The 16,150-nt window shown below is 39.9% G+C and overlaps 1 protein-coding gene across 4 annotated transcripts; it reads right to left on the bottom strand.

Moving 5' to 3' along the window:
* Window positions 1-3,190: 3,190 nt before the first annotated feature.
* LOC119656669 (histone-lysine N-methyltransferase Suv4-20) lies at window positions 3,191-15,850 on the bottom strand. 4 transcript variants are annotated; one of them, XM_038063151.1, is made up of 4 exons: window positions 15,725-15,843; window positions 14,824-14,972; window positions 7,728-8,182; window positions 3,191-7,134 (listed from the first exon to the last, which is right to left on the bottom strand). In XM_038063151.1, the coding sequence occupies exons 3-4, from the start codon at window positions 8,163-8,165 to the stop codon at window positions 4,177-4,179; spliced, it is 3,396 nt and encodes a 1,131-aa protein (XP_037919079.1). In that variant the 5' UTR covers window positions 8,166-8,182; window positions 14,824-14,972; window positions 15,725-15,843; the 3' UTR covers window positions 3,191-4,176. The 4 variants fall into 4 exon arrangements, with proteins under 4 accessions (XP_037919079.1, XP_037919080.1, XP_037919078.1 ...); XM_038063152.1 differs by lacking the exons at window positions 14,824-14,972; window positions 15,725-15,843 and adding exons at window positions 8,253-8,371; window positions 8,461-9,405; XM_038063150.1 differs by having other exon boundaries at window positions 14,824-15,850.
* Window positions 15,851-16,150: the final 300 nt, after the last annotated feature.

The following is a 16,150-nucleotide window of genomic DNA, read 5'->3' as shown; positions in this document are numbered from 1 at the left end:
GGTATCCGGTCTAGGCCTGCCTTAATAAGGAACTCCAAACATTCCCGTTTTGCGCCGAGGTCCACCAATTCGATATCCTTAAAAACTATCTAGCATCCTGACATACACCATCGCTCCATCTTAGGCAGAGTCTGCCTCGTCTTCTTTTCTACCATAGATATTGCATCCATTTCATTTCATTTCAAGCCACAGCTACTAGAAAAGTTCCATTTTAGATGAAAGTGCATCGAAAGAACGGTATTGAGATTGCTAAATTATACCACTTTCCCGAAGCGAACATGAAGGAATCGTGGGAAAGTTTAGAGAGGTCGTGGAGGACAAGCGCCAGTATTTGGTCAACTTTATACCCCGTCGAATGGAGTGAATTGTCATAAATAATGGTTTCGTTACGATTATAGATGACTTTCAATCATTGAAATTATGAACATTATACTAAATTGGATAAAAAATTATAAAGGTTGCTGATTTTTTTAAATAGCTGTGCATATAAATAGAATGACGGTGGTGCCTGCCTCCCCAAGAATGGCAACTGCGTGAACAAGTCTGATAAGTTCACAACACAAGTTACTTAGCGATGATTCAGTCTCGTTACTGATAAAACAAACTGCACTCTTAGTATAAACATCACTTTTTTTACCTATTTTATTCATAGTTCTCCCTGGACGAATCAACATCATCATATCAACGGAAACTAGAAGTTTAGATCAAGTTGGTGCATCGCGATGTGATTATATTCGTTAGGAAAAAGAAAATAGGCCGAAACGAAATTCATGGGTCCTTGAGGAATCCCTATCTTCATATACAAATTCAAATAGGCTCGGCTGCTTCAAGAAGGAAGAGAAACCTAGAAAACGACCTCCGTCCGGGACGCGGTAGTAATCAAAGGGAATGTTCAAAAAATTCCCAAAAATTAACCACCCTACAGTCCGAACCTGGCTCATTTTGAAGAGATATCTAAGGGCTCATAAGTGCTGTTATCCGTCGCGGCGAACTGCCAGGCGCGGCTGAAATGACTGGCGATGGTTCAACTGTAAAAAAGGCGAACAATGCACATTGGATTCACAAATAAAGTGGACGCCATCATCATATATCATCTCCATATCAAAAATGCTCACTGTTAAGGAGCAGGTTGTTTTACGCAAAGTATGAAAAGAAATGCAACCAATTGGAATTAAACATTTTATCGGTGTTCTTTAAATCCAAGTTCAACTTTCTGACTACTCAATGAAACTTGAGATGGTCATCCCGTGTGACGGATTCGCGGAATCGGATTTTTTATTTTTGGCATCAATTGTATCTAGACATAGTGTAGAATATATGGGCAAAGTGATTTTTTGATATTCGGAGCCGTTCGGAAATTATAGTGTTGAACACGTAATAAGTCGCATGCCAGATTTATGTCGATCGCCGTAATAAAACGCGTATTTATCGGTCCGAATGACGTTCGAATGACTTCAACAAAAGGACAAGAATTGGAGCCAAGGCTGTACATGTATTTCTTGAAGAAACCTGATGTTTATGGACTAGGTATAAGAAATTAATGATCACTTTTATGGCTAAAAATCGCATTCTACTTTTTAAATGCGTTTTTCTCGAAACTGCATATTGAAAATCTGCTGCCCAAAAGCTATCCAATTCTTTGAAATTTTTACGACTTATTCAGAACATATTTCTACGGTCCGCAAACTAGGATAATTGCGATTCATTCAGTATTTTTTTTTTATTCATTGAAGAAGCCGTGAAAAAACACCAAAATTCAAAAAAAAAGTTTAACACGGCACCACAAATTTAGTTTTTAATATTTTTTAATAATCCTAGTTTGCGGACTGTAGTTAAGTCTGCACGTTAAAATACTGTTTACTTTTTTTTTTCTTTAAGATGATCGCAGCGCCCTCTAGCGGGGCAGCAGAAAAACACCTTTTTTGGAGATGGGTTTATAAATTGCTTTGTATTTCAATAACGAACTATGCGATCTACATTCGTATTTGTATCTTTATCCAGTTCTTTATAAAAAATTTCTAAAAAAAAGCCAAAAAAAACGACCTTCACACGGGATGACCCTCTTAAATGGCATTGGGTTATAATTGAAATTCTATGTATGGAGGGTATATCCCCCTTATTTCATCCTTTCCTCTACAAATATATGAACTAATCCTACACTTTAATTCTCCCATCGCTTCCATTTCAAATCCCTGTCCTTATATACTGTCGCTATACAATTCAAAATTGCTGTCCGTTGTTGAGCATCAACTACTGTCTCAATGTCGGAGTTAACCCCGTACTGCAACAGCCTATTGCGTACATCCAAGTTGGCGGCTAGCCGCAGGTTAGGCCACAGCTTTTTATTCAGACGCCACGTTTCAAATTTCGTTGCGGTCTAGTGCGTACAAATATTGCAATTGCATATTAAAATCAAAAAGTGTTTGGCCGCGCGACCAGACGCCTAGGCGAATATTTTTCTGTGCCATATGGACCTTATATGCACGGTGTAGGATAATAACATTTAAAAATAAAAAACACATAACCATACTTTAGGCCACGAGCTTATCAATTGCCCTCGTATATACGAGGCTGCTTAGTTATTTGGGAAACACAGAGCATCCACAAAGTTTCTCGTTATTTTGGAACAATGGGAGTATGCTTCCATTTCAATATAGTCGCGTTCAATATAGTGCGTAAGTGATAAGCCCACAGTTATGCGAAAAGAGCAAAGACCGATCAGATAAAACTAGAAACCTTAGACAACGAAATCGAGAGACTAGCCCTCAAATTCGAACTCTACAATTGCAGCGAATTTGAAGAATTCCATCAAATTAATTGTAAGTTTTGCAAAGAGAAACAAGCAAGAACCATTTTATCCCTACCCCAATCGATTTTCTCCAGAACAGTTACGTTTATCATGACTTTAGAAATTAGAAAACTATTGACTGACTGAACTATTGATTATTGATTTCTAGGACAATTATTAAACTGATTAAGGAAGAACACCTTTTGCACCGAGCAGGATCACATGGAATATAAATTGAAAAATTGAAAAGAAAATCTACAAAAGTCAACATTACAGTAGAATGAAACTTAAAGAAACAAGAGTTCCACTCTCAGAAAACACAGAATGGCTTGAGACGATAGCAAAACACAAAATCCCACCAGAAGCATCACTGACTGCACAATTCAATAATAAAAATAGAAGTGAATTAACAATAAAATTAAGTTTAATTTTCATTCGCTCAATTTTTCTTGTTTTTTATCATATATCGTGTTTGAATTGTTCAAATATTTTCTCTATTTATTTGCTACTATTTTCTTTCCTTTTTTGTTTTATCCTAAATTTGAAACTCACGAGCATTTTGTTCTCTTTTCGGTGAACTTACATTACATATCCTTTTACTTTATATTTTAAATTTACATACCTACTTGGGTTTTACGCTAAATATCTTTCTATTTACTACAATATATCTAGATCTTAATGATTTTGCCTTGCTCTTGACACTAACTTTGTTACTTTTTCTTTTAATATTTATGATTTTCCTCTTTTTAGTCTGTTTTTGTATTTTCCCTACTTATACTCTTTACCTTGTTTGTCTGCTAGTTTTTTTATACTTTAAAAATGAAATTAAAATACAGTTTAGAAAAAGCTGTCGCCTACTTCCGTGATTCGTCGCTTTTTTACGATTTATACATACAAAGTTTTCTAGAGAGAATTTGTTATTTTTCTATTTCTTTTGTGTTGATTTGTTATTTTTTATTACCATTTTTAATTAGAACGCAACAGAGAATGAGAATGAGTCCGAAGTATGCTTTACATCCGTCAGGATCAAGTCCTTTGCTGGTTGCTAATTTGTTATTTTAAAAACTATCAAAGGAGAAATGATTAAAAGCAAATATTGTATATCATTTTGTTTGAATTTAACTACAAGTTTTCATTCAATTTAATTAAAACCAGCCTAACTTTTAATCTGCTCCTATTCAGAACACTACATGCGCCAAATTCAAACAGAACCAACCCAGCAATTTGAATATGATCCCGATCCAATTGCAAAAATTAACGCATCTAATGTAAAAAAATTCTTATTCGGACTTGCAATTTGTTGTAAACAGTAACAATACTAAAACTAAGGAAACAATAACGAACGATGACGACGATGAATTGCATATCCTCGATCGCATCGAAATTCATCATATAATATCCGAAGTTGCAGCAGTTGATGTTGCAGCCTTAGAGGCCGCAACAACAGATGCAGCATTTTGTTGAGATGCTAACAGGATTCCGGCAGCAACAATGGGCGTTGGAAATGTACAGGAACCGAAGGTATGATGACTACTACTATTCAAGATTGGACTTGAATGCAAAGAAGATGCAGTCGATGCTAAATTTGATGGAATAATCGTTGATGAAGATGATGAGGATGACACCAACATTGATGAATTCGAGGAGAGAAGGCCAGTTGATGGCGTATTTGTCGCCGAAGAAGAGGCAGAATTTGATGAGAATGATGACGATGATGATGAAGTATTATTATTGGCAGTATGCGGTGGAATGTCTATAGTATGTGTCTCATTACCGAAAATGAGGCGCAAGCGTTTCTTTTGTGGTGTCAGTTGCACTACCGGATTACAATACACAGAAGGGGATGTTAACCCAGCTAGTTCCGCGGGTGCAGACCCTGTTCGAGGCGGAGATTGTATATTAATGGCTTGGTAAGCTCGCTTATGATCACGACGACGATGGTCTTTTGATTTATGTCGCTTCTTCCGTTTCTGTGGGGTGTGATCATAGTCCACTCCGTTTTCTGTAATACCTTCCACCCGAAGAATTTCATACTCAACAGGCTCTGACGAACTTACTCCGACGCTGTTACTCTCATCGCTTAAACTTGTCCCCGATTCAATTACCTCATCTAAAATTGGACTTCGCTTCATGCGCAGTGTTAGTTTTAAGCGACGTTCTGGTGTTTTCAGCAAAACGTCTCCATTGGAAGTGATTGGTGCCGAGGCAGACGAAGAGAAATGTTCCAGATTCGGTGCTTTATTCTCTAGCGACGAGGTGCTTTCCGATTCACTAGCGCTTTTCGATGATTTCCGCTTTCGCAACACCACCCCTCCATCCAAGTTGCTACAAGAAGAATTACTCGTTTCACTAATCACATTGTGAAGGGTAACATTCGTCAAGTGGTAATTGCGTGGTAGACGTCCATTGCGCCTTTGTCGCGACACTGTCGATCGATCATCAAAGACTTTCGCATTACAATTGTTTGAGGCAGTACTACTACAATCAGTCTTATTTATCACGTCGTTATCACGACAATGTCCCACTCTGGAAACATTGACATGACAATGTCCCATTTTAGACACACCTTCTTCAAAATCCGGCATATTCACACCCCCTTCTGAACCGCTTGTCGATGTTGAGACACAGTCAAATTTCGCGCTGAGATTTTTCCTATATGCGCCTGGCGACGCTATACTTGCTTTGCTACTAGAGTTACTTATATTACTGCTACTACAGATACTTAATGTACTTAAATTGCTACAACTACTACTTCCGCTTCCTGTAACCGATTTCATACAACTATTATTCACATTGTTTAACGTCGTCACGTTGCTCTTTGAAGGTGGAGTAGTCGGTAAATTCGCTAAGTTGTCGGTAAAACTTGGAGATACGGTGACGACTTCCGGTATTATTATTGTGTGCGATGAACTTGTCCCGTTCATTCCAGGACGGGTTTTAGCTTTCAGCGCCGTACCGTCTCCATGAGGCCCTTTGTTATCATTGTTGGTATGCTTGCGTTTGAGATTGTTGTGACTACTATCCTCATTCTTGACAGTCTTCATAGATTCATGATTATTCGAAATAATTGTAGAAGAAACATCTGCCGAGCGTAATTTCCTTTGATTACGAAGCACACGCCCTGATAATCCATTCCGCACTCCCGATCGTTCTGCCGTAGAAGTCTTATGGCCATTTTTCTCTCTCACGGCAGCCTCCTCTAAAATAACTGCCCCTTCCTGTTTCTCATTGAAAACAACATCACGTGAATAAGCATCGCTGGCCACACGATATTCTTCGTTCAAGGAATGCTGATCCAAGTGATCGTGGTGATGTCGTGAATTCCGCCTAGACTTTGTCAGATCATCCCCTCCATCCGTCACGGTCGTAGTTGTATCAAGTGTTCCATTTTTCCGATCGTTCTCCCGCCGTTGTTGCCGTCGAGTTCGAAGTGAGATTCCATTTCGTCTCTCATTACTATCCGTGCTATCCGCTTTCGAATTCGTCCCGCCTACGGCGTCATGATTATGATGAGAACTATCTATAGATATTGAACTTGAACTCGAACATGTACTACTAACCCTTGCTGATTTTCTCAAGGAATCACGCCCATAACCGCCGTCTTTCAATGAACCCTTACCGCCACTACCAAACTTACTGAATTTCGAATCGCTTCCATATGAACTTGCCATTATCATCTCGGCATCGTACTTCGTTACACCTTTTTGCCTCAACTCCTTCATGGTCAGAGGCGTTACTATTTTCTCCGTACTGATTTTTTGTTGGCTATCTACAATTTCATTGTTAGTCGTCGAATTAGCTCGGCTCTTAATTCGATTAATGCGATTGTCTGTCTCTCGCAACCGATATCCGGCCACATCTTGGTTCTCATCTTCCTGCTTATTCTTAGCAAACGCCCCTGTTCCGCGCCGCTCACAAGTTTCACATTCGCAATAACAATTTCCATCTCCGAAAAAGTCTTCTCCGTAGAAGCATGTTATTTCCTCACCTATTTCTATATCACGTAAAACCTTTACACATGCTGTATCTCGTCCGGTTGCCACAAATTTACAATTAGCTCGGCAGTCGTGGTTAATATAAGCAGCCGGTCCGAGCCATAATTGGGCGCAATTCTTTCGACAACTGTACATCACAGAAAAATCATTTTTTCCGGGATGAAGTAATTGTGCTTCTTCCTCTTCGGTAAGTTCGGCAATGCATCCAACGAGGCATTCAATTTTCTCGTTTTTCGACCAGCGACGTGTTGATGAAATTTTCGCACCTTTCTGACCCTCAAGCGAATAACGATAACATGGCTCAATAACGAATCCACTATCGTTGTCAAAAACGCGGAGATATCGAATTATCTGCGAAAGAGAAAAGGGTCAGCTCATTGCTACCATTTATCAGAACAGCATGTGTTATTGAATAAGATTAGAAGTTTCTACTTTCAAACATTACTGCACGGTTAATTATATATCAAATAATTGAAGTAACTAGGGTTAAAGTGTTAGAGGGTATTTGTTGGCTAAAGAAACAAATTCGAAGACAATTTCCCAATTGGCCAAAATTGAAATAAGACGAATAACTCTGTTTTGGGAACCAACCATCCAGTCAATTCAACAAGAGAAACATATTGGGGGAGAATATTCTATATTGACTCAGAAACTGTACTTCGGAAACCAATAGTTCACGCAAAACAATACTTGTGTTACTAGCCAACATCAGAAATTCTCTTCAAGTTTGTTTCTTTTGTTGAAGTGATGAGAAGGTACAAAATTTAATCACAGTTCCTTTGATTATCCTTGAATTATTTTCGGATGTGAATTTTATCCATCATATCCAAATAGGTTCAATTCAAATAGTCTAAACCCATTACAAAACTACACTGTTCCTTGTCAAATTCTTATCTTCAAAATTGTCGAAACATTCATCCACAGGAAAAAACTTATTTACTTACATGTTCTCTTAATCTCTGCGTTGCCATTTTATTTTTATTATTTACATGACATCGGGGCATCCAATCACCCTTAAAAATTTTCTTCACAGCACATTCATAGTCTTGTGTGATTTTGAAATCTGCAACAATTGCTTTAAGCTCTTCTTTATTTGCTTTTATCGGACGGTATCGTATATTCATTTTGTGCGTTTGAAATCCAAGATAGGGATCCAAAACAAGCGATGTCGCCAAATCATCATTTTCCGATAGTTCTTTCGGGGTCATCCCGGTCGATTGATGTAAGCGTATTGAGCCTGCATGATGGCCACTACCACCGCCCGCCGACGAGGACATCGAAATATACGGATAGTGTGCTCCTCCTGTTGCAGCTGATGTAAAATTATTTCGATGGATGGTGCCAGTTTCGCCTCGACGATGATGACTCGAATCAACAACCATTGCTATGATACCAATTACTGAAAATGGTGGAAAAGACAATGCATTAGTTCAAGAAATGAAGAAGATTAAAAGAGCTAGATATTCTACCTTTTAATATATGAGTATAATTTTTTCATAGGAATCGAGTTCTGAGTGGAGAAATTCAAAAAACATCTTCGTATATCGGTGAAATTTGTTTTATTTTAAAATCTCTCAAACAATTCTTTCTGAAACCTCATTACTCAGTTGATTGACTGATTCGAACATTTAACGTTTCAGAAACCACGACTAATAGAAAAACAAACACGATACACACCCATCTGCCCACATTCAATCAACCTGAGGTGTTAACGACACTGAACAATGGTTTTAATTATAAAACGAGCATAACGACAGACGACTATCTAGAAGACCACAAGACGCCAAAAGGAAATTTCAAATCGCCAAGAGAAAAAAATGAAAAAATGTAGGTGACGACCCAGGTCTGAATGAAGGGGCTTCCACGAACTCATCAATGAAGAACCCGAATATCTGCATTCAAATCGTCAAATTATTCAATCGTCCCTTAACGGACTAGTCGAAGCACACCCCTTCTATCTGCACTCCTGACGCTAGGCTCCAATCGGTCGCCCCTATTGCGCCCAAAGTCTGCCTTCCGGACAAAAAATCGTCTTCGGGCTGAAAAATGCTCTAGGCAAAACGCATCCTGTACCCATACCAATTCCGAAGGTTGTCGAAGACGATAGACAGGTTTTGTATGACGACACTAGCCCATTAAGTTGCGATAGTGAGCGACACGAACAACTTCGAAAGAAACTTCCTGCTCTTAAGACTGCATCGTGGCAAGGCTTTGCTTTTAGTCGCTAGGTGTATGTCGCAAAATCTTACACATAAACTCTGCCGACGACTGGTCTCTAAGTCTCTGGAACAACTTAATGTCCAGAGCAACCTCAACACCCCAACCGGAAGAAAATAAAGAGAAAAAGCGGATTACCCGAGAAATCTGATGTTAAGCAAGTTTGGTAATAATGGGCTGCGGACTCTTTTGCAGGACGGTTAAAAAAAGTGTCGGCTTCCGGCAATCCACGGAACCTTTATCGAAGGCACCACACAATTAGTCACCGGATCAATTGCTGCAAGACATGGAGGGACTGACAAAAGTTCAGTAAATTGACAACTTTAATGTTTCGTTAGGGCAATTTCAACAAGTCAGGAAACTTAATTTGAGCAGATATCGACATGACGAGTATTTTGAGGCCTGGACACCATATAGAGGCAGCTTTTTTCAGATTTTTCGGTTGGGTAGTTTCTGAGGATGGGTCCGTTGAAGAAATCAATAATTTCCACCCATCCCACTCCCCGCCTTTCTAGCAAATCTCAAAACTAAAACCGGCTTCGAAAAGTACTAATCAAGACCTTTCATTTGATACCCAACAGGACTATATTCGGTGAAAAAAATTATTACACCCCCTTTTGCATGTAAAATCTCAACATAGGAGGATATCACTCACTGAATGTCTGGGTGCTCTCAGTTCCCACCTTCTCAACAAACCCGAAGCACGAGCTTCCGGTATTCCGACTTGTTTTCCTTTACATCGAGTGAAGCTGCATAAATTAAAGACCGACAGGGGACTTCCCTTAATTTGAGTTTGGTTGGTACTTCAAACAACTTTCGACGGTGGACCACAAATAAGAACAAACACAATTTCATTAAAGTTTTGCTATATTCAAGTAATTAATAAAAACTGTTGTATGTAAATTAGAAATATGACATATTTTGCAAAGTAGATACAAATTTCATTCTAGATGGGACGCGATAAGCATTCCTCGCCAGAAGAAAGGTAGTGAGTCTAAAATTGAAGTCAAAAAGCTTTGCGATGCTTTGTCTTGCCAATTGTTTAGATTGGTCTTTGTTCGCAATGTTCTTAAGCCGCACAAAAATGACGATCATAACGGAAAAGATAACAAAACAACACTGAAAACTACCGATGGTCGCATCAGTTCATTCGTTAAAAAATCCACTTTTGTATACGAAATTAAACGGAAATATTCAGATGCATACGATCAATTTAGATGCGTTTATATGAGTACGGGGTATACCATTTGCCAGACAAACTGTATTGCAGGTGATTCGCCATGCAATTCCAAGCAAAATATATTAAGGTGTTATTGCAGTGTTGAATGCGTAAAAAAGGATGGGAACACGTTTGCCAAATTGCAAGAAATGAAAGCGACAGTGAAAATGATGATGACAATAGTGACCTACAATAAAATGTACCGGATGGAGTACAATATTCTTTATACATAAAAGAAAATTTGTTTGACAAAAGACTGAACCAAGCAGTTCAGACAAAAATAACAGATTACCTTAAAAATATTGAGATTATATATACATTCACCGTACAAATGTTTGAAATTTCTTAAAGGTTTAGGGTTCTTAATGTAAAGCGCGTAAAATAAGGTGTCATTTTAATCATGTTATAAAAAAGAAACAGTAAAAGCTTGAATTCTTAGGATGAAAATTTCATAGTTACAAAAAAAAAAAGCAAAAGAAAACTAAATGGTGTCCGCAATATCGAGATATTGCTGCGTGTGAACACAAAGAGATAGACAGGCGCTGGGCAGCATCCAGGCTTTGCAAGAGAATTGTAATCAATGCAATATTTTTTTTTCTTTAGTTCTGACATAAATCTACTGCACACACCTAAATTAGGTCATATATTTTGAATTTTGGTAGTTTGCCAAGCTTTTGGCCGCGTTTCTCATTTGATAAGTGCTTCGAAATTTACAAATTGTAATGTATTTGCCTAATTCTAGGTTCCTACAAGACTTAAATATGCAATTAGCGGGTAAAAAATTGGATTAAATCGGTTCATTAGATGAAAACAAGTCGGGAAGTCGCTTCAACTTGTTAACACTGATGAAGGGAACAAGTGGTTCCCGAAATATCGGTATTTGCAAGAATAAATATCCACACCAACGAAAAAGAAACAACAAGTTTTTATTATTTCAATTACTCAAAACCTCTCCAAAATCCTCAGATAGTAATATTATTGAGACATGGATCGCGTCCATTTCGGGCAAAAATACTTTATGGAACGTCTTCTCGAATAATAGAATCAATGTCGTTATTACAATTTTTTAGCTCCGTTCGGATTTCCACTTTATCTACGAAATTGGAGTTTCTTTTACAGCAATTTTATTTTATCCTTTTTCCGTTTTCATTAACGTTTTAATGTTTCTTCCGAACATCCTAGCAGGACCAATCAGCAGAAAATCAACTGCGAAAAGTTAACTTTTTAAGGTTTCCTATGGTGGCCGAAGCCTAGTTAACTTTTCCGTATTTAACTTTCGCAAGTGTCAATTTTTAAGGTTTTATTTGCAAAACAAAACCTTATTAAAATCGGTTCAATGTCTGTCTGTCTGTCTGTCACAGGCAATTTTCTCAGAAACGGCTATACCGATTGACACTAAATTTGGTGAGAAGGTGGGAACTGTGGACCCCCAGACATGCAGTGAGTGATATCCCCATACATGCAAAAGGGGGGTGTAAATTTTTTTTTCACCAAATATAGTCATGTGGGGTATCAAACGAGAGGTCTAATTAGTACTTTTCGAAGCCAGTCTTAGTTTTGAGACTTATTAGAAAGGCGGGGAGTGGGAGGGATGCAAATTGATGATTTCTTTAACGGATCCATTCTCAGAAACTACCCAACCGAAAAATTTGAAAAAAAAAATCATGAAGCTGCCTCTATATGGTGCCCAGACCTCAAAATACTCTCCATACCGATATCTGCTCAAATTAAATTAATAATAGTATATTACCATATTTTTGGGAAAATTGAGTAAAACCCCCCTTAAGTTTACCTCAGAGTTATAAAAGTTGGTAGTAGTATAAAATAGAATATGAAGCACATTATCCCCAAGTTACAGTAGCTCAAAGTTGTCTTTACCGTGTAAATTTACAACCCGAAGTACTAAATCTGACATGCTAAAGGCATATTCTTAACTGGCTACGTACAAATAGAATAGTTCTACAATCAAATATACTCACACAAGAAGCAAACAAAACCTTTCATACCTGAAGCGCCCAGCTTCCGGTTTCCCGACTTGTTATGAGTCTCTACCGTATATGAAGAAATGTTTTCCATTATTAGTCATATACGAGTGGAAAACAGCTGCAACATTAAATAAATTAAATATGTGCAAAGTAGATTCTGAGACATTTAAAAGAGCGCATTATTTACAAAAGCTTTAAATTTCGTATTTCATTACATCATAAATTAAAGTTTCATTTGCTGCTTTACACAAAACCTCAAAAAGGTCTCATTTTTCAAAACACCAAAACATCACAGCACCTTAAATAAATCCTACACCAAAATTCACAATTTCTAATAATTACGTTATGCGTTCATTCATAAACGGTAACCATTTCACCAAATATGGGCAATCATACGGAAAGTACTCCACATGCATGACCCACCTTACAACATCTCAACATTCAAGCCCATTTCTCCGCTCCAGTCGCCATGGCCCAACAAGCCCACAAAAATAACCTAAATTCTACTCCACGCCGTGAACTTGAAACCGGAGCCATCAACCATTAACAAAAAAAAATGCAATGAGCGTGGTCAGGGATATTTCCCTTCTTTCCGGTTTCTTTTCTCCTTTCTTGCAAAGCAACCGAAAATTCCCCCGATCTAGTGAAGCTCCCAACCACTAGTCAGCACAACGTACTGCGGTTCGAAGAGCTGCACAGCTGGAAGAACAATAATTCGCATCGCCGTAGGTGTGGCTGTATTGCACAAGAGATCTGTCAGTGGAAATGTCAAGTCCCAAACAAGTGTGTCCAGCGTACTTGAGCGAGCGCAATGAGGATTCGCAGGGTATCTGTTAGCTCCGTGCAGATGGATGTCGTTGGTGGTGTAATTGTTCAGTGTGAAGTCTTTAACCTCTCAAAATTTCAAATGGTTCCCCTAAAATCCACTCAAATCATGCGTCTCAAGCTCGGATCGTAATGCGCATGGCTCAGCACTACATCCCACGTGGAAATCTCATCATAAATCCGCTCCCGGCAACAGGAAAATTGAGTAAAGAACTATATTCAGCAAGATGAGAGCCGAACAAAGTATTCCACTCAGTGGAGGCTTATTTTCTCCCGGTGAAGTGTGAAATTTTGTTTACACGGAGATCAGGTTTGACGTTTTGATAGGTGACTATTACGCGCAACCAGAGTTGCCATAGTGTAATAAGAGAGAATATAACTACTCCAGACTTGCATGTTTTCACATAGGGAAATGGACCGGAAAATTTAATTTCTTGAATGTGTCAATTGAGAAGGAAATGACGATAGGAAATAATTTAGGAGCAGTTTAAATCCACCTCAACAAGCTTCATTCCAGAACTAGTGTTTGTACAAACGCAACTCCTATACCCAATTTGTCGAGGAATATATGAGAAATTTATTTTCGATCTGTAAACTTCCCGCATATTTGCGTTGTTGGCTGTTACTCCTTCCGATTGCGAATCGCTTTGAATATCAGCACATTCAGCACTTTTGACTATAAGATTCGACAAGAGAAAAAAATTCTCATCTAGCGAGGTCGGCAACACCTGCTCCGACAGCAGAGAGCCAAGCAATCCGCATGAGGAGCGAGAAAATAAATTTCCCCTGGTAGTCAGCAGCTGACCAACAATCAGCTGAAGTCGTCCCGGAGAGCGCTCCGCATTTCTTCCTTCAGTTTTCGTAAAAAGGACACTCCCATTTGCAGGGAGTACGTCCATCCTGCAGAAGGGAGCCTAAGCAGTCTTGCGATTCGCGCTAAAGCACCTCGATCACAATTCAAAGGCGAAAACTGGCCGTCCGTCACTATCTCATCATCAAACTGTAGCACAACAGCAGAAATTTCACGATCCAGTGATCTCTGGACGCATCAATAGATGCAAAGTCACTTCGAACACATCAAACAATGAACAAAGCCCCGCTAACAATGGCCAGGTTGCGACGATGTCAATAAAACTCCAACTGGCGTCATAGACTGAATTTTATCCCAATCACCGAGCAAATCTGCTCTTTTTCATGAATACGCGGCAACACATCGGCGGACGCCAAGGGCGAAGCGAGAACGAATTCGAATTGTAAAAATTTGCTAATTTCGAGTGCCACATATTCGAGTTTTGGAAGAAAGACAACACAGTGGCCGCGGCCGCCGGAGACACCGTTCATTATGATTGCAAAACGCCCAGTGCTCAGTTCGACCGCGGGCAAATGTATCGAATTGAATGGATTTCCGATGGCAGTCTATTCACAAGGCTTGAGATAAAATTTTAAGGTTGCACACCAGCCGACGGCACCGTCGTTCCAACGCTCGAGACACTCAGCAGCGTCGGCATTTAAACTTTTAGCGCACACACTACGGAAATGGAAATTAAGTTTTTTCCTCGTTTTTCGCTAAACGGAGAACTGCGCAAGGGACGGGTACAGACGGCGAAGACGCGGCCCGTCTCGGGGCCCGGACACCATTTTTCTCATTCGTTTTTCACTAAAATCGATAGAAAAAATCAACACACTGTTGGCCCAGCCACACTATGCATGGAACAAGCGAGATAATCGTTCCCACGACCGCTCGGAGACATTTTGCTTTTTTCTAGTCGGCTCTGCGCCGCTTCACGCAATTACCTTTAAAATGAACATTTGCACATATTCTTGTACATTATTCACGCGTCTCTCGATTCCACTTTACACTTGAGAAAACACCAACTTTTCCTGCTGCTCGATATTTGCCCGAATCCCGTGTGGCTCCTCCGATCGAAATTCAATTATCGCTGCTGCGACGAGACAGGGACGAGTAAATCGACAATGAAAACCTTTTTGGTGCGAATGCTCCTCCGCGTCTTGGCGTGTAGCTCGTATCGGGAAAAAATCCGAATCTACATTTATTTTTTCTTTCATCAATAAACGTCGTCGAAAAACACTCTCCGCATTTTTCGATGTTTCGCGAGAAAAAAACGTCTCGTTGCGATGAAAATGTCGAACTTTGCGACTAGCCAGCTCCGAGCTCAGCTAGTCAAACCGCGCGACGAGGACAGCTATACTCCACCGCACGAGATTCTACAATGAATTTTACCAGAGAGAAAATCGACTGTCCCGCTCTCGCGCGACTTTCCTTCGTGTCAAAATGGATAGATGCGCCGAACGAGTGCTACTGCCCGACTCCAGTTGCTAATTTTCCGCGGTTTTGCTAATTGCTTCCAGCGCGGCCGAGGTATAAAAATGTCAGAAGAATTCCTATTCATGCACGTAACGCCCCTGCACTCTGCAACTCAACCGAAAACATGGCGTCCGCCTATCCACGACACGAGCCTGACCACCGTTGACCAAACTTCTCTTTTTGACAGACTCGAGAAACACTGCCGCTCGTCCCCGCCCCGCCTGCGACTGTATAATCCAATGCCCTGCAACACTGCTCCTTTTGCATCACACCATCCCAATTCGATTTCCAATTTCCCGCAAATTCTTTATGGAGGACCACTCGCTACCTAGCCCAACTTAATCCCCACGATAATCCACAGCTATTTACCAGCGTCCTCGGGAAATTGCACACATCACACACGAACAAAATCGACGCGTTCAGAATTCCACAAATCGACGGCAAGACGGCGACAACGAGTCCATAATTGCTTCGAGTGTTTGACGACGAGTGAGCGAAAAGACATTAGTCGTACGCAGACGATGTGGAGAGTTGACATGACCGCGTCAAGATCTCGGGATTATAGCGTGTTCCTCGTAGACAGGAGTGAGACAACTATATGTCCAAGTTCCCACGATGGTTGCAAAAATTCAACAACCCAACTGAAGCAGACAGCAGCTTTCTCAGCAAGGTATTTGCTTGCTCTCTTTCTGTCAGGTGAGCGGGAAACAAGATGGCGACGGATACCAAGCGCCGCAGTAGCACGGTATCGGAAAGGTTCGCTTGTATCTATAGTCCCTTTCAACGGATGGGCTC

The sequence above is a fragment of the Hermetia illucens genome, chromosome 5 (genome assembly GCF_905115235.1).
Source record: "Hermetia illucens chromosome 5, iHerIll2.2.curated.20191125, whole genome shotgun sequence".
NCBI classification, from domain to species: domain Eukaryota; kingdom Metazoa; phylum Arthropoda; class Insecta; order Diptera; family Stratiomyidae; genus Hermetia; species Hermetia illucens.
This window is presented reverse-complemented; position numbering and strand designations above follow the sequence as displayed.

Coding starts and splice junctions, on each gene's coding strand:
- LOC119656669 (XM_038063150.1), bottom strand. CDS start 8,165: ATGGTTGTTGATTCGAGTCATCATCGTCGAGGCGAAACTGGCACCATC. Junction 7,135..7,727: donor CGCAGAGATTAAGAGAACAT/GTAAGTAAATAA, acceptor TCTCTTTCGCAG/ATAATTCGATATCTCCGCGT.